Source organism: Brassica napus, chromosome C3, assembly GCF_020379485.1.
Source record: "Brassica napus cultivar Da-Ae chromosome C3, Da-Ae, whole genome shotgun sequence".
Classification (NCBI taxonomy): Eukaryota; Viridiplantae; Streptophyta; class Magnoliopsida; order Brassicales; family Brassicaceae; genus Brassica; species Brassica napus.
In genome coordinates, this window is record NC_063446.1 from 11,660,752 (window position 1) to 11,686,802 (window position 26,051).

The window sequence follows — 26,051 nt, forward strand, 5'->3', positions numbered from 1 at the left end:
ATAACATCAATTTTAACGACGTTAACGCCGCCAGCTGAACCCTAAACCCTAAATCTTAAATCCTAAATCATATACCATAAATCCTAAATCCAAACTCTAGAACTTTAACCCAAACCCTATACCCTAAACCCAAATTCTAGTCCCTAAACCCAAATCGTATACCTTAAACCCAAATCCTAGGCCATAAACTCAAACTGTATACCCTAAACTCAAATCCTAGTTCATAAAGCCAAACCGTAAACCCTACACCCAAACCTTAAACCTAGACGCTATAAGGTTTGGGTTTAAGATTTGGTGACACAAGCTTCCGGTTATATAATAGATAATTTTATAACCGGTTACACAACATTCTTGTCGGATATAGTAAAATATCCAGATATTTAACATACATTCTTGAATACTACAAACTTAAAAATGTACTATATCACATGAATACTACAAACTCAAAAATGTACTATATCACATGAGTACTACAAACTCAGAAATTCAAAAATGCCCACCTAATGTTTACCGTGTCTTATTATATACAGAGAAGCCATAGTTGTGAAGGTCAAGGCAAACAGAGACATATGCAGAAAACATATGATGATTCACCAGCATTCAACAGCTGACTGCCACGTATATCCACTTCATTATTTTCATAACACTATCTGTTCTTGTACACAGATTGAAAGCTTCCCCAGAAGCTAAATATATTTTAATATATTTTTTTCAAACCGGTTTTAGTTTTCAAAAATATTTTGTTTGGTTAGTGCTGGTTTAAGATCGAAGAGCACAGTACCCAATTATTAGCCACTCCACTTCGCTGTTCGTTATAGTTGAAGGGCACAGTACACACTCGCTATTTTGTCCTCTACCTAAATGTACCACGCACTCTACATGCAATATTTATTATCCAGATGTGCAGAAAGAAGCGTAGGGTGTCAGATTTCGATGAGGGTAAGAATGTCATTGATCGCATGACAGACTACCGATTCGCAAATTATTAAAAAAATTTCACACTTACCTAATTTCCTTCCAGAATTTGTATATTCATCTCATTAAGCCAAAAATTTATAATTCACAAACTAACTAAAAAAAGTCAAAGTTATATTCTTTGTATATTCTATAATAATGTCGATTCTATCCTTTTTCTTTATTTTTCTTACCGGTTGCATCTCTTCTTTCTATTCTGTTCTTTTATCTTTTTGTGTTTTTTTTTCCCATTTCATCAGCAATGTTACATTATTGAAAACAAATCACTTCATTTCTGATGAATCCACCTTAATCGCTATTTTGTGTTTCTCCTTATTGTCTATCATCGAATTTTGGTATCATCACTTTTGATCTTCTCTCTTGTTGCTTTTCTTCGTTAGTGATATTTTTACTTTTTATTGATTTCTTGTTTCACCACAAATTATCTCCCAATATGACTCAGAAACTACGTTGGTATCAAAGACAGAAAGGAAAATTGTGTTATCACCGTAAATTTTAGGCTTATACTATATGATAAGCATATATAGTATAGTATTAACAAGCCTTTTAATATTGTATAGTTTATTTACTAAAATGTTATATATTGTTTTTAGATTTTAGTTTGATTTTAAATATTATAAGTATACTGTATTTTATATTTGGGATTAAAGTTTAGTATTTAAAGGTTGAAATGAGGGTTTGAGGGAAGGTTTATGATTATATTATTTTTCTATTAATTCACAGTCAGTTCCATACTATTTTTATATGATGTTTATCTTTAACTTTGAGTATGTAAATGGAATAGAACATCTATGATATATTATTTGTAGAGAGTTTATGCTATGTATTTTATATGAAAAATAAAATCTTCACTTATTCTCCATCGTTGTTATGCCCGATACATTGTTGTTCTTTCTATTTTCTGTTTAAAAAATATTATAAATATATATTATCTTTTATATTAGAATTTAGGATTTAGTGATTAGTATTTAGGGTTTAGTATTTAGGGGTGAAATAGAGTTGGAGGTGGGTTTACAATTATACTATATATAGAGTTTCTATACTATTTATCATCAATTCATTTATTAGATGTATACTATTTTTATATGATGAACAACTTTATTAGTTTATATATGTGAATGGAATGGATCCTCTATTATGTACTATTTGAAGATGATTTATACTATGTATCGTATATAAAAAAAGAAAATGTTCACTTATCCCCCATATTTATTTCACTGTTTTTTTTACGACGTCCATCTTCGGTTTATCGTTGTCTCTTTCTGTTTGTATGTTGTAATTAATTGAGTGTTATCGTGTTATATGCATAATTTGATTCGCCGTCGTGTTATATGAATAAAACAAAAATCATGATTAGCTGAATGTACTATATTCAGTTAGAAGAAATTTTTGTATAGTACAATATGTTTTTTTCCTGGCCACATGTATTACTAACTTACTATCTTAATTTGATGTGATGATTGGTCCGGGTAGCATTTCATGGTCAGACCATTCACCGCTGTCTGATTCGATTCCTTTCCCAGCAAGAGGTATACAAAGAAGAGGAAGCTTGAGTCTTCTTCATTTATTCATCAACGTCGTTTCAGTTTAGATTCATAGGTTTTAGTCTCTTTTACAATCTTCAATGCTAGGGTTCATGAGCTTTAAATAGTAGAGAGAATCTACTATAAGTATGTGTAAGTTTGTGTGTTTGAAATAAACAAGAAATATAAGCAATGTAGACAATTAAAGAAAATTGTGTTCTCCAGGTGAGCAAGAAACAAATCAAACAAACAGAGAAAGAGTGAGCAAAAGCTTTTTTTTTTTTTTTTTTTTTGATAAAATGTTAAATATTATTACCAGATTTTTAATTTTGACAGAAGTTACAGAGATTCACGAGGTAATAGAAATGCAGAAATGTAAACTAAACAGAAAAATCCAACCAGCAAATAATGATCAACAGGAAAGAGGTAGAGACTGAGACTAAGCAAAAGACAGCTCCGGCCAGACTGAGACTGGGTCGGAATGCTTGCTTGTGCCTAAAGTTAGGTCCGGCTGTGGACAGGGCGGGTAATAATGGCTGAGCATAAGCACGTACGCCCTTCATGCAACCCATACTCTTAAGGATCTCAGAGCTCAAACCAAGAGCTTCTGAGAGAAGTTCGAAGAGCAAACCACCTAAGCTCATCACATGTTTCGAGGATTCAAGCACCTCATTCCTGAAAATCATATATATGATGTTAAAATCAATCAGTCCCAAAATGAGTCTTTGCAATCAGTGAACCACTACAACTTGTATCTATATATGTGTGTGTTTGTTGGAATCGAATCCTTATTTAAAACCTATAAATGAAGGAAAAATCATGAGAAGTGCTACATGACAAAACCAAATAGTGAGTTCTGACTATAGATACAAAGGATAAAGTCCAGAAGCAACAACTAGTTTAATTTGGTTAAAGCCAATTGGTTAATTTCTAGCTAGTACATATAATTATTGTTAGAGTTGGTAAGAGTTGTTAGTAGAAATAAGGTCTAAAGTTATAGTTATTAAAGTGTATGTCAGAGTAGTAGAGAGAATCTACTATAAGCATGTGTAAGTTCGTATGTTTGAAATAAACAAGAAATATAAGCAAATGTAGACAATTAAAGAAAATTGTGTTCTCCAGGTGAGCAAGAAACAAATCAAACAAACAGAGAAAGAGTGAGCAAAAGCTTGTGTTTAACATGTAAACACAAGAAGTAAAACTGAGTGTTAAGTCACCTGCATGCTTCTGGAAGGTCCTCAGGCTTTGGAGGGTTTGGGTCCATGAAAAAAGCAAAGTTGTCTCTCCAGTTAATAGGCGACGAACTATAGAGATTGAAATTGCTGTAGTAGAGAAATCTCTTGGACAATTCGCGGGAGAAGTAAGATTTCTTCACCTCAAGATCTTCCTCATAAAACCTAGGAACCCATCTTTGATCTCTTCAAGAACGCTTAAGGGAACATCATGATTGATCACCTGGAAGAATCCCCTTTTCTCCGCTGCGTGTTTGATTTTCTTAACGACACCTTTCACGCGATGCTGCCTCAGCTTGAAGGCCTTAGGGATTGTGAAACCAGAGGCAGAAACAGGAGGTTTCTTGTCGTCTGAGGTACCTAAAGGATCGTGGAAGATGTGAGGAACTTCAGTGACTTGAGCATCAACGAGGCCCTTCACGCCCGCTTTTGTCTCATCAAAAGCCTTTAGCTCACTGTAAGAATCATGTTCGATAGCAACATTCGGCGCCATTACCTTTTATGCTTCTTAAAATGTTTTGTTAGATGAATATTTTTCAGATTTATCACAATTTTATAGAAGAAATGGATAAGGCAGCTGGATTTCACTCGTGGAGCGGAACAATCCAACAATTTTCACCGTAGGAAATTTTAAATATCAATCAAAAACATTAACATAAATTAAATGCCTTAAATAAGTAGCTAGTATTTCGACCCATAAAAAATAAGTAGCTAGTATTAAATATATATATATATATTGTATTACAAATTTTTAAAGAGATTAACCTCTAAAAAGTATATATTTTTAACAGGTATATGAAGTTTATATGTTTGTGATGAACTTTTAGACTTATACTCTAAGTTTATATAGAAAAACAATCATCACAAAATTATATTTTATATCTTTTTATCTATATGCAAATTGAAGAAGAACTCAGAAAATGTGATATATTATTTAGATTAAATATCATCTCTAAAACTAACAGAACAATACAAAAGCAAAAAAAAAATTATTGCCATGATATTTTGCACAATTTGTAGAAACCTGCCAATTAAATGGCCAAATATATCTTGTGGCTAAAAAGAGAGTGTCGTAGATTCGTAGATCTATTTGTTTAGAATAAGGGTTTCACGTTCTTGGCATGGTTTGAATTGGAATTTATTTTGTATTTTATTCTTTAATAATTGCCAATATCATTGTGTACATTAAAATTGACCTTAACCTTTTTTTTTGTACAACCTAACATGGGTGCATCTGCCCCATCACGTATACCGCCAACACTGAACAAAGGTTAAGGTGATGAAACTGTATCTATATACTAAGCACTAGTTAGCTTCTCAAAAACAAGACTACGCTCTTGCGTTACCATCAAAACTGAATGAAATTGTCCAAAACGTTACGATGGATACAAAATATATGAAAGCAAAAGAAGACTCTATGTTAAGAGCATCTCCTTACAATCTATATTCCTCTCCAAACTCTTTAAAAATAAAATCATCTATAACTCATTGATATATGGTGTTTTTGAACAAAGTGTTTCAGTGCTTTAAAGGATCTCTGCTTCAAACACTATCTTCATTGATGATGAACCATACAAAATAATATTAATCCTGTACATCTCTACAAAAATGTTAATTATTAGTTTAGTTTTTCCTTCTAAGTGTAGTTGATCTTGATGTGCATGCCGGACAATATACATATGTGTTTCCAGTGAGTTACCATCCTACAGACGAATACGATGATTTTTTTGGTATGTGATCGTTTTTTACTTGACGTTTTCATCTATTAGCTCTAGCCATGATCTAGGTTATGGCTGGTTTGATTTTGACCCTGTTAGATCCAGACGGAGAGTTCTCTTCTTACTAGGACGATCTCGCAAATTCATTGGTTGTTCAAGCTTATATAAAAGAGCATTCAGTGATAAAGGAATATTATCTTCTTCTTTTTTTTGCTAATTTAATATTATTTATTTTTAATGCAAGGATTATTATCTTTCATATGATCATCTGTTAGTGTAGTTCTATAAAATAACTCTGATTTTAGGTTGCTACTAAGTATTGGATATATTTCTACCAATAATGTTGAACCCATTATGAGAATCAATATTAAATCCTCTCAAATGTTTTATTTAAGTTTTAGCAAGGTTGATGATATTATGAGACAAAAATATTATTTAAATAAAAATAAGTTGTATTATCTCCATTGGATTATAAAGAAACGTACCAAATGCTTTATATGAATGTTCAGAAGAAAAGAGACAACACTGAAAATATTACTTGAACCAAATTTTGTCTTGTTGGATGCATCTTAAAACATCAATAGTCTTACACTCTTCCAAGAACATTAAAAAAAGAAGCAAATATCCTCTTTTTAAGGATTTTATAAGCTTAGATTCAGATTAGATTACGTACGGGTTATATCCAGAATATAGCCTGTACCACTCGCTGTTCGAAAAGTGAGAAGAGTCTCTAATTTCTGGTTGATGGAGTTGTAATGCGGTCGTGCGGATGAGGAACCAAATGCGTTTGGTACTGTGGGAGTAACAAGCACAGATGTGGACGTTTCTTGCTTCTTCAGAGATGGGTTTGCGATCAACGGCCAGAAACTACCGAAGTGAATCATAATATGAAAACTTATGATGTTATATTAAGATATATTTCCCACAGCGAAAATTCTAAGGAACATTAAATAATATATATATATAAAAAGTTAGGACCAATCCACTAATTGTAAATTGGTTTTAAGTTGGAAGTTCATAATTAATCTGAATCTAACATGGTATCAGAGCCCAAATACTAAATACCCTAAATTCCTAATTAATATTAACTCTTCCAACCAAATATAAAGAAGATGTTATTCTTTTTTTCTTTCTTGGACCGGACTTGCGCAGTGAGTCTACCGACTAAATTACCACCAAAGACACAACCATTAATTCCACAAATTGTAATATGCCATCCTCCATGTCTCATTTCTCATTCCTCCACTTTCAGTTATCTTCATTGTGCCGGTCAACGAGATTATCTCATAACAATCCTGCACCAAAGTGTTACCATCTAACTATATATCCTATCTAACACTGTGGTTAACCAAGATCTTTACATTTTTTGAAAACCCTATATTCAAATAACTTATACTCTTACACTAATTGAGTTTCAAGAATCCAAAACCGGATTACATGACCAATTATATTATAAATTTACCTTGAACGTCAGGACTCTTTTGTTGATGAACCATACAAAGTTATTCTTAATCCTCTATCTCTACAAAAATGTTTATTATTAGTTTAGGTTTTGCTCCTAACTGTAGTTGATTTTGATGTGCATTCCGGACTATACATGCGCGTTTCCAGTGAGTTACCATCCTACATATGTATACGATGATTCTTTTGGTATGTGATCATTTTTTACTTGACGGTTTCATCTCTTAACTGTAGCCATGATCTTTGTTATAGTTGGTTTGGTTTTGATTCTGTTAGATCCAGAAGGGAGAGTTATGTTCTTACTTGGATGATCTCGCAAATTCATCGGTTGTTCAAGCTTATATAAAAGAGCATTCTTTTGGTCACCCCATGACCGTTCTTCTCATACGGACTGGTCTTTCTACCGCACAGTGTGGTAAGGGAATATTATCCTTTTCTTTTGCTAATTTTTATTTTATTTTATTATTTTGGTATTTTTATGCAAAGAGATAATCTGTTAGTTTAGTTCTATAAAAAATAACTCCGATTTTAGGTTTCTACTAAGTATTGAACATATTTCTAACAATACTTTTGAACCCAACATATTTTTTTATCAATTATTAAATCCTCTGAAATGTTTTGTTTAAGTTTTAGCAAGGTTAATGATATTAGAAGACAAGAATTCTTTTAAAATGAAAATGAGTTTTTATTATCTCCATTGGATTATAAAGAAACCAATGTACCAAATATTTGATGAATGTTCAGAAGAAAAGAGACAACACTGAAAATATGACTTGAACCAAATTTTGTCTTGTTGGATGCACTTAATACATCAGTTGAGTCTTACACACTCCCAAGAACATAAAAAGCAGAAAATATCCTCTTTCAAGGATTTTATTAACTTAGATTCAGATGAGATTACGGGTTATATCCAGAATATTTCCTGTACCACTCGCTGCTCGAAAAATGAGAAGAGTCTCTCATTTCTGGTTGATGGACTTGTCCTCCAGATGAGGAACCAACTGCGTTTGGTACTGTCGGTGTAACAAGCACAGATGTGGACGTATCTTTCTTCCTCAAAGACGGATTTGCGATCAACGGCCAGAAACTTCCAATCACAACCTATAAAAATGAACCATAATATAAGAGCTTCTAATGTTTCAACATTACAAAGAAGATGCTTTCTTTTGTTCTTACCTGAACCTGACGTGCAGCAGTGAGTCTACCGACTAAATTACCACCAAAGACACAACCATCAACTCCACCGATTGTAATACGCCATACTCCTGTCTCATTTCTCACTCCTCCACTTTCAGTTATCTCCACTGTGTTGGTCAGCGAGATTATCTCATAACAATCCTGCACCAAAGTGTTATGGTCATCCTATATATCCTATCTAACTCGGTGGCTAACGAGGATCTTTACATTTTGAAAACCCTATATTCTCATGTTCAAACAAGTTATAATATATATACACTAATTGAGTTTCAAGAATCCAAAATCGGACTACAAGACCGAGTTCATTATATAATTACCTTGAACGTCAGGACTCTTCTGTTAGAGCCGAGCGATTGAATCCTGAGATTAAAAACCGCACCGGTTGCTGACAAAACGCAGATCCCACGAGATCCATTCTGCGTGAAGGACATAATCTTCTCGATGATATCCTGAAAAATGACCATCAAATACAAAATATAACCATCGCATCTTCAATACGTAATGTTCATGTGCTACAAAGACATATCATATCAGCTTATTATTAATTGTTAAAATTAATTCATTTGATAAACCACAGCCTAGTCAAAATTAGTCATTCAATATTTTGTATTTATCTTAAATGTCTCGACTCAAAAATTTTACACTAAAAATATTTAATAATATATGTTAACAATGTTGTAATCTATTGCACTAGTCAAAGTTAAAATTTATTGAATTTATTTGACTAAACTATATTTTTAATCTTGAAATTGTTATACCATATATTTTCATAAAAACAACAAAACTATAATTCTACAACAGCACACTTAATTAAAAGAGGTGTGTTATATGTACCTCTCGGGCATTAATCATGAGCATATGTGCCTTGAAGTCCCCTCCTCCAAGTCTCCTAGTCGGATCAGCTTCAAATCCAAAACACGTTCATAGTTTACCACATATATATATATATATATATATATATATCTGAACTCTATTGTTTGAAAACAAATAGTTTTCTCCATTTTCTTTGCAGAAGATCAAATATGTAATATGATTCCTATAGTGTTTTCAATTAATTTCCCTATAGTTTGCGCAATATATATTGGCAATGAACAATTTTCCTAAGACCTAACACAAGATAAATATCTTCCCAATGAGTTCCATTGATTGAAAACGTAAGCCCTATTCATATTCATATTCATATCCATATCCATATCCCCACATTAATTTACATATCCATATTCATATTCATAATCCCATGTCCCTTCAAACATCAAATATCGAATGGTTGTAGTTATTCCGACTAAGAGATCTCAAAGTTTTACCTCTTCCCATACTCAACGACCTCATCGTCGAGGATCTCTCCTGTGTTCCAGACGGTATGATCGACTTCCCTTTGGGATCGTACAGGCAGGACCTCTGCACCAACGTATCGTCCCCTTTGGTCTCCTCCCCAACCGTAGCCCGTACCCTGACGGGAGAGGGAGAGTCACAACTTGAATCAGAACTTGAGTCAGAACTTGAGTCAGACATTGAGACAGAATTGGAGCTCTCGTTGAGATCCATAGTATATATAGATTTTTTTTTTGTTTTTTGGACAACTTATAGTATATATAGATTGAAATTGAGAGGTAAGAGTTTGAGATTTTATAAAGTCCCTTATATGACCATGAAAAAATGGGAAAATATCTTTATAGTTTGGAAATATTTTCTTGGTCTGAGTTCTTTCTTAATTAACTTTTAAATAGGTATATAATATTAGAAATAATATATATGGAGTAAATTTTGTCTGACTTTTTAAGATATGTTCTTTTTTTTTTTTTTTTTTAAGATATGTTCATTTCTTATTTCTATATATAGATATATGTAATAAATTTAAAATTGTTTTTGATAAGGTAAATGAGATGGAAATAAATTATTAATAAATTTCATTGCTTTTACTTAATATAAATTTATATAGAAAAAATATATTGTTCCAATAATTTTTAATTATATAAAGGATTTTTAGTGGTTTAAACCCCAAACTATTTTTTAGATCGGAAGAAAAATCCTCAACTAAAATTTTATATTTTTAAACCTTCAACTAAGATTCCGTTAGTGTATTAACCCTTCTGTTAAAATTTTCGTGGATGGACAACTTTAATTTAAAACTCTGAGTTTCATTAACAAGAAAAAAATGACATGTAGTTATTCAAAACAACACGATTTTTATCTAAAACAACACATAGTTTAAAAACAAAAAAAATAGTAAGAAAAAGAGCTTCCCTTTGATTGAACCCAGGTTCCCTTACATTCACAGTTAATCATTTGTAATTGAGAAACATTGTTAGTAGTTACATCCTTTTTTATTTGATGGTCCATTTGATTCTGCAAAGCACGTATAAGCGAGACGTCAGACAGTCGCTCACTTTGTAGACAGTTCCACAGGCTCTGCGATCTTGTTACCTCACTCTAGACCTGAGTATTTCGGATCTGAGGTGTTGTTGGAGGAGGTTGACGACGGAGCGGAGCCAGTTCTTAACCGGAACGGTTACTCTTGGTGATGATTGAACCGGTTTCATCGCTTTGGCTAAAATAGATTTCTATTCACTATCGGTTGGTTGAAGATAAGGAGTTGTCTTTGTCTTCGAGATTTGAGATCAAATAGACCAAAAGCTTTAAATTAATAAAGATGGGAACATAAGCACTGATTCTTAATTAGTCCAAGTGGCAAATGACTAAATGTGGATGCAAGGGATTTGGGTTCAAGGAAAGGAGAGTTCCATTTTTTACTTTATTAAATGACACATGTTTTTGGATAACTACATATAGTTTTTACTTTTTAATGAAACTATTAACTTTAAAAAATTCTTAGTTGAGGGTTTAAAAACATTAAATTTTAGTTAAGGGTTTTTCTTCCGAACTAGATCTAAAAGTAGTTCGGAGTTTAAATCACATTTTGGTTTGACTGACATAAGAAAATCTTATATCAATTAATAACTCTCTTTGGGTTGATGATCACTGGAGGATGCCTCCTAGGCTCCTACTGCAAGAAGTCTCTAGTTCAAGCACGTCCAAATTCACCTCGCTGGGGAAATGAATGGTCGTGGACAGAAAGAATTCTGAAATATACAACAAATATAAGATGAAAATTAAGTAACCACCGGTTTAGTGGCATCGTTTTGTGTTGGTTAAAAGGGAGTTCCAAAGCACAAAACTCTTTATTTGTTCCTTCATGATCTCTGCCGCAGAGATCGACTTGTTTCTTGGGGAAGACGAAATAAGATATGGAGAGAACATAATGACAGATTTCACCGCAACATCCATATATATATATATATATATATATATATATAGCTCTAGTTTTCTTTGACTGATGAGAGCAGCAAGCGATATATATTATGCATGCAGGATGCAGCTCTGCTTTTCTTTGATCTAATCTTCGTGCCTCCTTGTCACATGTTAATATATATATGGTTTTCTTATGTCAGTCAAACCAAAATGTTGTGTCGTACTTTACTATCAACACATCTCCCCAGACTCATGACACATCCTCTCTCCCTCTTCCCGAAAATAAGATTTTCTAAAGTATTCACGCTTAATAAAAATTTAATAAATATTTATAATTTAATTTATTTGTTACTTTATTATACATTTTTCAATAATTTTCCACCAATGAAATTTAATCAATTCAAATATTCTCAATTAATGTTTCTCAAAATATAAAAAAATACTTTAACAATATAGAAAATTTATATTTGTGGAACAAGAAAAAGTTCTAAAAAATCTTACTTTCGGAAAGTAACGTAGTATTAATTAATATACACAGAAGCATCCGTTTTGTTTTCTAAATTATATCCTACCACAAAGTTCTTAGTGTTATTATAGCTGGGATATGATGCGAATGTTTACGATAAACAAATCAATCAGTTACCTGAAAGTGTTGGGGCATGAAAGAAGCTCATGAGCTTTTTTGGCCACTGGTTTGTTAAAAAGGTTTGTGAAATAACATTTTCATAGTAGCGAAAAAGCAATATCCACAAACATTTTTGTAAGATGTTAAAAATTTAAAATTGAACAACTTTAAATGTCAACAAAATAAACGGTACAGTTTAAAAATAGACGAATCTCTTCTCTACACAAAACCAAACTCATTCTCTTTCAAATTAATGTCGCTCACTTTAATACAAATGGGCCCAGGCCCAATAAAGTAGCTTGAACATTTTGTGGGAAATATAGAAATTCACCAAGGTTCTTATTGGATACAGTAGTCTGTCTATGAACCCCAAAGATTTTTATATAGGAACGTTTATCCATAGATGAATTGAGCTGATTTTCGACCAGAATAAGAATTGATAATTATTTTCTGACTAGAATCTTACGTTATTCATAATTCATATATGTTTTTTTGGTTAATTTAGCTATCCTCTACAACTAAGCGCATCTTCTACAAGCAACCACTAGACTTTTATTCTAGACATGGTAGTTTGATGTCTTCTATCTACATAATTTGCATTAAAAATGGTTTATCGACATACATTACTTGTATCGTTAGTCGCTACAATTTATATCTTAGTATTAGCAGCAATAAATAGAAAAACACGACAACATTGTTGATTTTCAACAAGATTTACATCTACTACTACCATCCATCAAATTAATTGAGATCTTGCATCTTAGTTATTCCATCCATCAAATGCAAATCTCCATTCTTATACAGCAAATCTATAGTTTTTTTTTAACTTTGATTAGTAAGAAAGTAGATGCAAAACTTTAGTAAGTTTCTGTGAACTTTGACGACACCTTTTTCTTAAAACAGGTGAAAATCACAACGCCAATCACGCCTACCTTTTCTCCATTTATAAATTAGTTAACATCTCAAGAAGTGTCGGGTTGGTAAAAATAAAAGGGAAAGGTTATGTAATTGGGGGAAAAGTTAAGGTGCAAGGCTGACTCTGTCCCTTTTGTTTTACGAACATCATCAACTGTCGCGTCGTACCAAGCATACCTTCGCCATGTTGTTTGTTAATTTTTGTCGGTACACTAGTTAAACTGAATCAACAGATTATAGTGAGAGAAAATAGTTATAGTTTAAAAAAATATACAGTTCATACTTGAGAATGTTGGGTTTATGGAATTTTTATTAAAACATAAACGATGATATGTAGCAGGAGGAAGTATATCCTCAAAAACAATGCTGACATAAAACGATATTAGTTCAGTATAGTTTCTTCAACAACTATTTCTCAAAAAGAACAACGACTATCTTTGTTCTAATTATGTATTATAAAGTCAAGTTTTAGAGATTTTGAAGCTAAAAGCAACATTAGAATCGATACATGTTGTAAGTTGAGTTATGAACTGTATTTATAAAACAAAGATGTGTTTACGATATGTCGAAATTTATGGTATAAAGGATGTTGATATATATTATTTGAGTAAAAATGGTGGATTAAACTGAAGCTCTAGCAATGTTTTGATTACTGATGCTAAACTGACAATTATTAAAATTTGACTAAGAGCTACCAACCTTCCAGATTACCTAAGTAAATATTAGATCACGAAAAAGCTTTGCAATTTAATTTGCCTAGAAAATTAAATTCCATTACTAATCCATTCATGAGACAAGTTTGGGTATTACAATAAACTTTTACAGTCAACCTAATGCTAAACTTGCAAGTTGCAAACAAGAACAAAAATCTTAACACTACATGGAGGCATGCATTGTGTAATAATGATTTTAAGATGGGATGATTTTCAAAATTAGGAAAATTCTTCTTGATAGATAAAGTAGTTTTCTTAAAAAGTAAAAGTGATATATTTAAAGACTATATAAAAACGGATGTAAAATATTATAAATTATTTTATTTGAACAATCAATATATACCTCAATCAATTTTAAAATAGGTACATGATTTTTAAAATTAGGAAAAATCGTTCTTAATAGATAATGTAGTTTTCTTTTTAAAAAGTGATATATTTTAAGACTATATAAATACGGATGTAAGATATTGTAAATATTTATTTTAACAATCAATGTATACCTTAGAATATATGGCTCAATAAAAAAAAATTCTAAATTTTCTTGCTTTTTTTTTGAGAAATTGCTTTTTTCGAACTTATCAGTCTTTGTTCACAACAAATTGATTATTCATAAACTTTGTGTCCATGATAATCATGCATTTCCTTTTTAGACATTATATTTTATTACATGAAAGAGTTGATTAGCTAAGACTATTTGTATTGTATTATATACGGATAACACTGAAAATATTTATCATCTGAAACCGAATGTGGACTATTTAAACATGAAAGAGTCGACAAAAAAAAGAGAGTGACCTGGGATGTAAATATCGAAACGAATTGCACCAATAACTTCGTTTTTTCTGACAAAGAGACGCAAAGAAATGCATTATTTACTGTAGATAACTTTTTCATACTTTAGGTAAACTTTTGGGGCTTTGTAGGGTTATGTTCACCCATACAAAGTCACACCTAGGAGTGGAGAACAGCAATCATTCACACAACCACCGTTCCTACTTTCACCTTTTTGCATTTCTTCTCACTAATGATTTACTAGAAATTCTTGGGTTCACCCCTTAGGATCAACCTATAGATTCACCAACCAATAGTGTTTAAGTATTTGATATTTGATATCTTTTAAAAAAGAAAACAAAATTGAATTTCCAAATAAGATTATATTTTTAAAATAAAACAATAAAATTACATAAAAATAGTTACAAAAAATAAATAAATAAATATTGATAAACTTTTAGCAAAATACTAAATCCTATACCCTAAATCATAAACTCCAAACCCTAAATTATAAACCTTAAATCTTGAATAAACCGTAAACCATTGAAAAATTTTAAACCCTAAATCATACATTAAAAACTAAATCTTAATAACACTAAACCCTAAACCCTAATCACTAAACCCTAAACCCTTGGATAAACCCTGAATCCTTGGATAAATCATAAACTCTAAATCAAAAATATTTAAAATTAAACCCTAGAGTTTATGATTTATCCAAGGGTTCAGAGTTTACCCAAGGATTTAGGGTTTACCCAAAGGTTTAGGGTTTAGTGATTATGATTTAGGGTTTAGTGTTAGTAAAATTTAGTTTTTAATGTATGATTTAGGGTTTAAGATTTTCCAACGGTTTAGAGTTTATCCAAAGTTTAAGGTTTAACGTTTAGGGTTTAGGGTTTAGGATTTAGGGTATATGGTTTAGTATATTGCTGAAGATTTAACAATATTAATTAATTTATTTTTTGTAACTATTTTTATGTATTTTTATTATTTTATTTTTAAAATATAATCTAATTTGGATATTCAATTTTATTTTTTTTTAAAAAAAATATCAAATATTAAATACTCAACCACTATTGGTTGGTGAACCCAAGAATTTCTCATGATTTACCATCATATTATTATTTATTTACATATATCAAAGTAGATCCAAAACTAATTTAAGGAAAATTACAGTTGATATTATATGATAAAAAAATATCGTAACATATGTTATTTAATTGTATGTTTATATGCAATTTTAACATAAAAGTAAACATACATTATCCTATACTATTATTTTATTTATCTTCCTGATTTCCTAATCAATGTTATGTACATAACTTTTGTTTTTTGTTTTCTTCAGTTTTTGTTTTATACAATAAAATTAAAAAACGAAAAGAAAAAGCAAAATGCAAGATTCCATACTTTTTTTGTCGTTTTTATCAATTTCATTTATTTATCTGTTTCAAAATATCATTTCTCTCGTCACACTCACTCTTCTCTTCCCGCCAATACGCCATGGCTAAACCACTACCTCTCCTCCTCCTCCTTCTTCTTCACCTCTCCGTCTCCTCCGCTCTAAACGACACAAACGCCCTTACACTCTTCCGCATCCAGACAGACACACACGGCAACCTCGCCGCAAACTGGACCGGCTCCGACGCTTGTTCCTCCTCCTGGCGCGGCGTTTACTGCTCACCCTACTCTCGCCGCGTCACTGGACTCTCTCTCCCTTCCCTCTCCTTAAGAGGACCACTAACCTCTCTCTCCTCCTTAGACCAGCTCCGCCTCCTCGACCTCCACGACAACAGACTAAACGGCACCGTTTCGCCCCTCACGAACTGTACCAACCTCGGACTCGTTTACCTCGCCGGTAACGATATCTCCGGTGAGATCCCTAAAGAGATCTCTTCTCTCAAGAGAATGATCCGTCTTGATCTCTCGGACAACAACATACGAGGAGTCATCCCCAGAGAGATTCTCGGGTTGACCCGGATTTTAACGATCAGGCTCCAGGACAACGAGTTAACGGGTCGGATCCCGGATTTTTCTCAGGTGAGTTCGCTTCTTGAACTTAACGTCTCTTACAACGAACTGCACGGGAAAGTCACCGACGGTGTAGTGAAGAAGTTCGGAGAATTGAGCTTCTCCGGCAACGAAGGATTATGCGGGTCGGATCCTTTACCGGATTGTTCTTACACGAACGACCCGGAGTCTTCCGACACTGACAAAATCGTTCCGTCGAACCCGACGTCGCTTCCGCATTCTCCGGTCGTCGCCGGAGATCGGACGATTCATCACCACCGAGGGCTAAGAGCCGGAGCCATCGCCGCCGTCATCGGCGGCGGTGTAGCGGTTATCGTCCTAGCCTCCTTCGGGTTTGCCTTCTGCTGCGGGAGGTCAGACCGTGGCGGCGGGTCGAAATCCGCGATCTTGGAGAGTGGCTTTGCCGGCGGAGAAGGGAAGAGACGGAGCAGCTACGGAGGAGGAGGAGGCGAAGAGAGCGACGCGACGTCGGCCACCGACAGGAGCAGGCTCGTGTTCTTCGAGAGGAGGAAGCAGTTCGAGCTCGAGGATCTGTTGAAAGCGTCGGCGGAGATGCTCGGGAAAGGAAGCTTAGGGACGGTTTACAAGGCGGTGCTCGACGACGGGACAACGACGGTGGCGGTGAAGCGTCTTAAAGACGCGAACCCGTGTCCGAGGAAGGAGTTCGAGCAGTACATGGAGATTATCGGGAGGCTTAAGCATCAGAACGTGGTGAAACTCAGAGCTTACTATTACGCTAAAGAAGAGAAGCTTCTTGTTTATGAGTATCTCCCTAACGGAAGCTTACACTCACTTCTACATGGTTATCTCTCTTTCTAAACTTAGTTTAAGTGTTATTTTATGTCTTATTAGCGAATTAAATTAGTTTTTTTTAATTATTTCTTTATAGGGAATCGAGGTCCTGGGAGGATACCATTGGATTGGACGACGAGGATTAGTCTAATGTTAGGAGCAGCGAGAGGCTTGGCCAAGATTCATGACGAGTATAGCATCTCCAAGATTCCTCACGGAAACATCAAGTCCTCCAACGTTCTTCTAGACCGAAACGGCGTCGCACTGATCGCTGATTTCGGACTATCCCTCCTTCTAAACCCGGTGCACGCTATAGCTCGCCTAGGAGGCTACCGTGCGCCGGAGCAGTCAGAGATCAAACGTCTTTCTCAGAAAGCTGACGTGTATAGCTTTGGTGTTCTTCTCCTGGAGGTTTTGACTGGAAAAGCTCCCTCGGTGTACCCGTCTCCTTCTAGGCCTAGATCAGCGGCTTCGGTGGCGGTGGAGGAAGAGGAGGAAGCGGTGGTTGACTTGCCGAAATGGGTGAGGTCGGTGGTGAAGGAGGAATGGACGGCTGAAGTTTTTGATCCGGAGCTTCTCAGGTACAAGAACATAGAGGAGGAGATGGTGGCGATGCTGCATATTGGTCTGGCATGCGTTGTTCCGCAGCCGGAGAAACGGCCTACAATGGCTGAGGTTGTTAAGATGGTTGAGGAGATTAGAGTTGAGCAATCGCCGGTGGGAGAGGATTTCGATGAGTCAAGGAACTCGATGTCTCCGTCGTTGGCCACCACCGAAGACTTAGGCCATGTTTGAATTGTGTCTGACGCTTTGTTAAATATATCTATTGCTGGATTGTGTGCCACTTCAAGTTTCTTGCTTAGATCTCCAGTTTGCAACTTTGTCGGAGTTTTTAGCCATGTAACATGTTATTGTCACCTTCTCATGATTTGTAATTTCGTGGTTGTTTATTAAAGTATTGTGTTAATAAAACCCATTCTCGGTTAGTGTGAGGAAAGTGCTCGTTAATTACTCTCTCAATCACTTTTCACGCCTTTCGCTTAAGGCAAATGCGCACCAAGACAAGGGATTTACTTCGCCTTAATTAGACTACAAAAAAATATAGAAATTCTCGATGGAACTAAATTCATCAGAAATAACCATTTCCGACAAATATGGTTGTCGGGTTTTGAGGACTATGATGTTTGGATTTGTGGCGTGGCAAGTAACACTGCGTAATTTTAAAACCAAGTTTAAGCCATGCAAAAATGTAATGGATCTAGCACATGATTGGCAAATAATTATAAACTAGCATGGATTCATTTTATAAGATCTTATATTATAGGTTGCTGATAGTTGGAACCATACAATAACAATAATTCCTTTTCAAGTTATTTCTGAGAAACCAAATGGATTTAAACTGCAACAATTTCAAAAAAGCTTTGATCAACAATTATCCAAAACTTGCTAGTTATGCCAACAACACAAAAAGACCCCATGAAACTCCAGAAAAACACTTGTAAGAAAATCAGATTCCTAAAACTTAAACAATAGATACCGTGGCGCCAGCTTCTTCGAGCTGTCTCTTGGCTTCTTCTGCCTCATCTTTAGTCACGCCTTCCTTGAAAGTCTTCGGAAGATCTTCAATGAACTCTTTGGCTTCCATCACCGGCAAGCAAGTCATAGCCCTAATCGCTTTAACCACTGGAATACGGAGAGAGCTGGCCACGCCGTTGATAACCACATCGAACTTGGTCTGCTCGTCCACGGTAGCCGGTTTAAACTTGAGTTAAGATGTTTAGACTTGTGCCGTGGCAAGTAAAACTGCGCAATTTAAAACCAAGTTTAAGCCATGCAAAAATGTAATGGGCCTAGCACATGATTAGCCAATATGAGCTCTGTTCTTTTCATCAAAGCCGCGACCAGCGTCAGCGTCAAGAAAATAACATTCATCAACCATGGCGGACACAAAATCCTTGAAACAATGTCAACTTGTTTTTCAGTCGCGCGGCAAGCAGCAGAGAGTGAAACGGACACTAGAAATTTTGGCGTTAGCTACATCTGGATTTTGTATCTCAGAAATTTCAGTGGCGGCTACTTTAATCTTTTGCTTTCGTCAAATTTGGTTCTGTCTTAGTGTGTTTTTTTTTTTTTTCTGAAGCTGATCTGATCGCAGTATTGATGAACAGAACAGAGCTAATAGCATGGATTCATTTTATAAGATTTTTATATTAATATAGATTGCTGGTAGGTTGAATCATACAGTTTCAACTTCAAGTTATTTCTGAGAAACCAAATAGATTCAGATTGCAACAATTTCACAAAGTTTAAATCAGGATTAATTATCCAACACTTGCTAGTTATACTAGCAACACAAAAAAGAAACTCCAGAAAAGCACTGGTAAGGAAATCAGATTGCCAAAACTTAAAACAATGGATACCGTGGCGCCAGCTTCTTCGAGCTGTCTTTTGGCTTCTTCTGCTTCATCTTTCGTCACGCCTTCCATGAAAATCTTCGGAAAATCTTCAGTGAGCTCTCTCACTTGACTCAACGGCACGCTCAGAGCCATCATCGCTTTAGCCACTTCAATACGATGACCGATGGCTACGTCAGTGATAACCATATCGAACTTGGTCTGCTCCTCCACAGTAGCCGTCACATCATCACCGTCCTCGAGAGGAGGAGAGAAGACAGCCGCCGCTGCAGCAGTCGCCGAAAAGAGTATCGAAACACCGAACTTGTCTTGGACGTAGTCGGCGAGGATGCGAGATTCTTTGAGTGTCAGAGACGAGATCTCGGATCCAATCTTCTTGATTTTATTGGGAGCTTTGACGGCGGAGATGGGACTGAGTTCGGCCGCACGGTGGCTTGGGGTGCAAGAATTAGGAGCACCAAAGCGATATGTGGAAGAGAAAGACGAGCAAAAGATTGGGGTTGCCAAGGAAAGAGTCATAGTTACCATTCTCACTCTTTGGTTTCTTTCTTTTTGAGTTTTCTTTTGTGTCTCGCTGTGTGTTGCTTGACTGCACCAGGGAATAAGAAGATTTATAAACCCTATAAGTATTGTGTTTACGATCCATGATTAATGTTTATATCCTTATAGTATGAACTAGCGAATTAATTGAGTTTCCTTTTTCTAAAGAGTGCACTTATATTTCAGAACTTTATTCCAGCAAATCCTAGAAATTTATAGAGAAACGGAGCAAAATAGCAAACACTCTTCAAATTCTGAAATTAGTAAAGTTGACCGTTCCTGATATTATAGTCGTTTCACATCTCTAGAGTTGTTTCAGTTGTTGGAACTTGAGTGAATCTTAGAAGGTAAACCGGTTTAAGTGCTCTTGTTGACGGGACTTATATAAGATCTTAAACATAAGGATTGTACGTAGTTATCAATTGTAACAACAAACAAAAAAACTTTCTTTAATGAGTTTTAGATTTCTCGATGTGAAAATAGAGGGTGTAATGGTAAATTTGTGTCACCCTAAAATTCTTCTGTATATACAAACTAAACAGGACATTTGGGTTTGCTCTTTCTGGTCTTCCATCATCGTTTCTATTATATACGTGTATAAGCATACAAAAGAACAAAAGCGCCCGTGGCCTAATGGATAAGGCGTTTGACTTCTAATCAAACGATTGTGGGTTCGAGTCCCACCGGGCGTGATTACTTTTTAATATCTTTCCACATCTGACTAAGTTAGTCAACTTCCCATTCGAATCATTAAAGTTTTGTTTGTTGTTGTTGGTCGTAATCTCGAAACTAAACTATCTTCTTCTGGTTTTAGAGTAATAGCGATTTGTAATTTAATCACATTCTTTCGAACAATCCAACGAGTTCCCCGATCTCCACGTGGCAAGCTATAAAGACGTTGATTCTGTCTCTGTCTCTGTCTCACACCTTCCCCCAAATGTTTGTCCTCGTCTCCCACAAGCGTGTTCCCCTGCTTATCATCATCATCTCCAGAGATCGTTCGCGATGAGATAAAAACCAAAGCTTTCTCCATCGCTATGGCTCTCGAGCGTCACCACTTCTTCTCTCTTCTTCGCGTCTAGGCGTCTCTTTAGAGAGTCATGGGGTTGTCCTTCTCGAACCTCAACGGCGAGCACAACGGCTCGTCGATCGGACCAAGCCTCGGCGACATACCGGAGAGCTGCGTCGCGTGCGTGATCCTCCACCTGACCCCGCCGGAGATTTGCAACCTAGCTCGCCTGAATCGAGCGTTCCGCGGCGCGGCTTCTTCCGATTCCGTGTGGGAGAGGAAGCTGCCGAGTAACTACAAGGATCTTCTCGATCTGTTGCCGGTGGAGAGGTACCGGAGTTTATCCAAGAAGGGTGTCTTCGCTTTGCTCTCTCGTCCTATCCCTTTCGACGATGGTAACAAGGTCCGTTGAAAGTTTGAAACTTTAGGGATTAGGGTTTGTTTCTATGGTCAACTTTTTGATGTGGGTATGGGGTGAAATTGAGGGTTAAGGTCTCTACGCTAAAGATGTCTCCTTTTTGATGCAGGAAGTGTGGATTGATAGAGTGACAGGACGGGTTTGTATGGCGGTTTCGGCAAAAGGGATGGCTATTACTGGAATTGAAGACCGCAGGTATTGGAATTGGATTGATACTGAAGAATCAAGGTACAGACTTTTCATTCAACTACTGATTAATTTAGATTGTGTGTCAAAAGCTTTGCTGATGCTTTTTAATTTCTTCTTGCTTTGGACAGGTTCCATGTTGTAGCCTACTTACAGCAGATTTGGTGGTTTGAAGTAGATGGGATGGTGAGGTTCAATCTTCCTCCTGGTACGTACTGTCTGTCCTTCAGAATACACCTCGGAAGATTCTCGAAAAGGTTGGGGAGACGAGTTTGCCACTTCGAACACACGCACGGTTGGGAGATAAAGCCTGTGAGGTTCTCACTCTCGACTTCAGACGGGCAAGAGGCGTCGTGTGAGTATTACTTGGCCGATAAAGAAGGAGAGCAAGCAGGTAGAGAGTCCTGGAGAGACTATAAGGTTGGAGAGTTTGTTGTGGGTTGCTCAGAGCCAACAACGGAGGTACAATGGTCGATGAAACAGATCGACTGCACCCATTCGAAAGGCGGAATCTGTGTGGATTCGGTCTTTATAATCCCAACAGATGTGAAGGAACGCAACAAAAGGAAAGCTGGTGTGAAGTAATAGTTAGAAAGAAAGGAAATGTACATCCAACACTTTTTGTACATACTACATACTTTTGAAGGTGTAAAACTGTGTCGTCTTGAATCTTTAGCTGGTTCTTGAATTAGGTATAGCACATTGTGAACTTGATCTGAGTTTTGGTTTTTTACGTAATACTCCATGTGAAAATCAAATTTTCTCTGCATAGCATGATATTGAAAGGATACAATTTACGGAGATCCAAGTGGAAGAATCTAAGTGGGTACATAGATTTGCTTTGACTAATCTTCCTTGAGAGAAAAAGGGTTTTGATTCGATTGTTAAGGGACCAGTAGTGTTGTTAATTGTTGAGACGTGTTTGTTACTCGGAAGTCCATTTCTTATTGAATGCTAGTTTTGTTTTCACGATGGAGATTGGGAGACAATGACAGTCCTGACATTAATTGCCACAAAAAAATTAATAAATGGCAAAAGGAAAGTAAGGTTTTGTCTTCACCGGCTTGGCACTTGGCGCTCAGTTTCAAGTCTATGTCAAAAGCTTGATCGTCAAATATCCGAAAAACAAAGCTTATAGATTTCACTGTCTCTGTTTTTTTTTTTACCATCGTAAAGTTATGGACCTAAACCTATAATCCACAAAGCCGAAACTGTTCAATGCCAACTCAACTAGATGTCAAACTGGTCCAGAAATGTAGCTTTGATTCAAAAAGTAACATGAATGTCATGTCTGCTCCTGTTCTTGGTTTAAGTCTACAACACAATTCAACGTTTGCCACCACCCAACTTTGCAGCCTTGGGAGCGGCAGCCTTGGGGATATTGCCCTTAATTTTTTGTTGTTTGGAAGCAAACTCGGCCTTCTTTGCCATCTTCTCGTCCTTGGTCTTCTTGATTCTCTCCTTAATGTCACTGCAACAATCATCAAAACTCGTTTTAGAGTCTGTTCACATCTTTTCAGTTGTCTTGGGCAAAGAAAACTAACCGTAGGGCAGCTTCTCTGGCTGCATCACGAACTTCAGGCTTCTCTGCACGCTTCTTCTGAATAACCTCCAAAGTAGCGCCAACGATAGACCTAGAGTACGGCTTCTTGGTTGCACGTCTCCTCCTTTTCACAGCCTCTTGTGCAGCATCCTGGACAAAAAAAACATACAAATTAGAATCAAAGTAACAGAACACACAACTATACACGAACCATGCCATAAACGAGGCTTAAACCTTTTTGTGTTGTTTACGGTACATGGCGGTCCATGCAAGCTTCGACGGTTTCAACTTATTGTGAAAGTAATGCTTACATTTCGAGTTAACCAACAAAAACACCTATTGAATCATCATGATAAATATCAATAAAGACCCATAAATAAAACATAATCTTAGTTTAAAAAAATGGAAGACACGTAGAGCAATGTAGGACTGAGCTTTGCCGAATAAACATCAATAAAGAGCGTGAGCAATGTACCTGAGAGTCAGCTCTGATGAATCTGATCCCCCTGCCTGGGTAAATCTTCTGACCACTGAATCGGCAAAGCTCAGTCCTACATAGTCAACAAGTTCTTAGGACATATCACTCAACATGTCTCAATCAAAAACCAACTCCAGTTAAAACAGGACACACATTTCAAATAGAGACAGACACAACACAACACAAGATTAACAAGCACATCTAGTTATTACCGAACACAAACCTATCTCGTTGCAGACCATTTTGATCATAATGTAAAAAATAATTAAATGAAAAAAAAAAACATTTAGCAAAGCGGCATCAGTAACAACAATGCAACAAGACCTATGAGCTAAGCAGGAAGAAGAAAGGCAAAGAGGTTAAGATTGATTTACTTGAGAACCATGGCTCCGCCGCCGCGTTGGAACTTTTTTATCCTAAAAATCTATGTTTTTAGATTAACGATATGTATTTGACAAAAAAAAAAAAAAAAAAGATTAACAATATGTATTTAAGAGCATAATTATCCCATTATCCGTAAAGGGTTTTTTAGTGATTATTTAATATTTTAACTGTACTTAAGTGGGGTTAAGGATTGTAGTTAAGAAACTCTCATTTTGAGCGGTCCAATGTGAGTTTCTTAATTAGGGGTTCTAAAAAAAATATGTTTTTTAAAGATAAAATTTATTTATTAGAAAACATATTAAAAGATAACATTTAAAATATAGATTTAAAAAAAAAACATAAAAATAAAGACTAGTACAATAATCGAGAATATTTTGAAAGAAACATTCCAAACTCAGTTGTTGTCTTCATCACGTCCAAATTTACTCCACAAATGTTCAACCAAATCAGCTTTAAGCTGTTGATGCATTTGTCTATCACGAATTCTAGTTCGAACACCCATCATATTGGCGATATTTGAAGGTATATATGTAGAATACGTGAGATCGACATGTGAAGTTCCGGTGTCTTCTCCCGGTTGGAACTCTGAAACATCAAAATGAGTATATCCATCTCGTTCGTCTTCTACTATCATATTATGGAGTATGATACATGCTCTCATAATCCTCTCAATTTTGGCTTTATCCCAAAAAATGCTGGATTTTTAACAATGGCAAAACGAACTTGCAAGACTCCAAAAGCACGTTCGACATCTTTTCGGACAACTTCTTGATGTTGAGCAAATAAAGTCGCTTTTGGACCTTGTGGTATTGGAATAGATTGGATAAAAGTAGCCCATTTCGGATAAAAGTAGCTCATTTCGGATAAATACCATCGGTGAGATAGTAAGCCAAATGATACTCCCTTCCATTGACAGAGTAAGTAACTTGCATAGCTTGACCTTTTATAATGTCATCAAAAACAGATGAGCGATCAAGAACATTGATATCATTTAAGGTACCTGGAGGTCCAAAAAACGCATGCCATATCCAAAGATCATACTAAGCGACCGCCTCTAAAACGATTGTGGGTTTTTCCGAACCACGTGAATATTGTCCTTTCCAAGCGGTGGGACAATACGCATGAACAATGACTTGGTCATTCTAAATCGTCACCGGAAGAGATTTTCAGGATATGTCGGAGTTTCACTGAAATAATCATTCCATAAACGTACATCGCCTTCTTCACGATTCCGTTCGATATGAAGTCGTTTTTTTCTTTTTTTTCTTTCGACTTCTCGATCACAATCAATGGATAAATTTTCAAACGTTTGATCGAAATATTGATCAAAATATTGATCAAAATATTGATCGAAATATTGATCAAACGTTTCATCATCAACTCCCTCTCCCTCAAAAGTGTTATGAGATGAAGAAGCCATATTTGTGATCAAGATATGGAAAGTTTTTTAAATTATTTAAGTTTCAAGGAGAGACTGAAACTTATTTAAGTTTCAAGGAGAGAACAAAACAAAAATATAATGGAGAGAAAGAAACTTAAGAGAGAAGGAGAAGAAGCAACAATTGATTCTTTGGTAGTTGGTGAGAGGAAGAGAAGAAGAATTTGTGATTCAAATGCTTGGTGAATGAACCGTTTATATAACAAAAGACATATCATATTACACTCGTGACTATAGGAAAACAACAAACTAGAAACATCAAACTCATTATTTACATAATGAGACAAACTCGTGACTCTGAGAAGCCCACATACACACAGCTCGTGACACAAAAAACAAACTCCTGTGACTGAACGTGACACAAACAAACTTCTCTTCCACCGAAAGTAACAGAACTTGTGACTTCTTGTGCATGCTCTTGTGACTGAACGTGGCATCTTGTGTC

At 35.5% G+C, this 26,051-nt stretch overlaps 5 protein-coding genes, 1 non-coding gene and 1 pseudogene across 7 annotated transcripts; 3 read left to right on the forward strand and 4 right to left on the reverse strand.

Annotated features, from left to right (window-relative positions):
- Nucleotides 1–1,067: 1,067 nt before the first annotated feature.
- LOC125584273 lies at nucleotides 1,068–5,259 on the reverse strand (annotated as a pseudogene).
- Nucleotides 5,260–5,334: 75 nt separating this feature from the next.
- Nucleotides 5,335–9,900, reverse strand: LOC106352314 (AT-hook motif nuclear-localized protein 4-like). Its single transcript, XM_048752508.1, has 5 exons — nucleotides 9,411–9,900; nucleotides 8,941–9,008; nucleotides 8,424–8,555; nucleotides 8,086–8,247; nucleotides 5,335–8,010 (listed from the first exon to the last, which is right to left on the reverse strand). Exons 1-5 carry the CDS (start codon nucleotides 9,649–9,651, stop codon nucleotides 7,807–7,809), a joined length of 807 nt encoding a protein of 268 aa, XP_048608465.1. The 5' UTR covers nucleotides 9,652–9,900; the 3' UTR covers nucleotides 5,335–7,806.
- A 5,922-nt stretch (nucleotides 9,901–15,822) lies between these two features.
- LOC106349091 (leucine-rich repeat receptor-like protein kinase PXC1) lies at nucleotides 15,823–18,188 on the forward strand. The gene is made up of 2 exons (XM_013788995.3): nucleotides 15,823–17,206; nucleotides 17,294–18,188. The coding sequence occupies exons 1-2, from the start codon at nucleotides 15,877–15,879 to the stop codon at nucleotides 17,989–17,991; spliced, it is 2,028 nt and encodes a 675-aa protein (XP_013644449.2). The 5' UTR covers nucleotides 15,823–15,876; the 3' UTR covers nucleotides 17,992–18,188.
- A 200-nt stretch (nucleotides 18,189–18,388) lies between these two features.
- On the reverse strand, nucleotides 18,389–21,067 carry LOC106352311 (50S ribosomal protein L12-2, chloroplastic-like). 2 transcript variants are annotated; one of them, XM_048752509.1, is made up of 2 exons: nucleotides 19,838–21,067; nucleotides 18,389–18,951 (listed from the first exon to the last, which is right to left on the reverse strand). In XM_048752509.1, the coding sequence occupies exons 1-2, from the start codon at nucleotides 20,136–20,138 to the stop codon at nucleotides 18,719–18,721; spliced, it is 534 nt and encodes a 177-aa protein (XP_048608466.1). In that variant the 5' UTR covers nucleotides 20,139–21,067; the 3' UTR covers nucleotides 18,389–18,718. The 2 variants fall into 2 exon arrangements, with proteins under 2 accessions (XP_048608466.1, XP_013647418.2); XM_013791964.3 differs by having other exon boundaries at nucleotides 18,389–18,882; nucleotides 19,763–21,065.
- On the forward strand, nucleotides 20,770–20,842 carry TRNAR-UCU. The gene has a single exon. It is a non-coding gene; the product is annotated as a tRNA-Arg (tRNA).
- An 8-nt stretch (nucleotides 21,068–21,075) lies between the features above and the next one.
- LOC106349090 (F-box protein PP2-A15-like) lies at nucleotides 21,076–22,532 on the forward strand. Its single transcript, XM_013788994.3, has 3 exons — nucleotides 21,076–21,562; nucleotides 21,687–21,805; nucleotides 21,895–22,532. The coding sequence occupies exons 1-3, from the start codon at nucleotides 21,251–21,253 to the stop codon at nucleotides 22,346–22,348; spliced, it is 885 nt and encodes a 294-aa protein (XP_013644448.2). The 5' UTR covers nucleotides 21,076–21,250; the 3' UTR covers nucleotides 22,349–22,532.
- Nucleotides 22,533–22,726: 194 nt separating this feature from the next.
- Nucleotides 22,727–24,550, reverse strand: LOC106352310 (60S ribosomal protein L24-1-like). The gene is made up of 5 exons (XM_013791963.3): nucleotides 24,159–24,550; nucleotides 23,782–23,857; nucleotides 23,541–23,642; nucleotides 23,308–23,456; nucleotides 22,727–23,234 (listed from the first exon to the last, which is right to left on the reverse strand). The coding sequence occupies exons 1-5, from the start codon at nucleotides 24,167–24,169 to the stop codon at nucleotides 23,090–23,092; spliced, it is 483 nt and encodes a 160-aa protein (XP_013647417.2). The 5' UTR covers nucleotides 24,170–24,550; the 3' UTR covers nucleotides 22,727–23,089.
- Nucleotides 24,551–26,051: the final 1,501 nt, after the last annotated feature.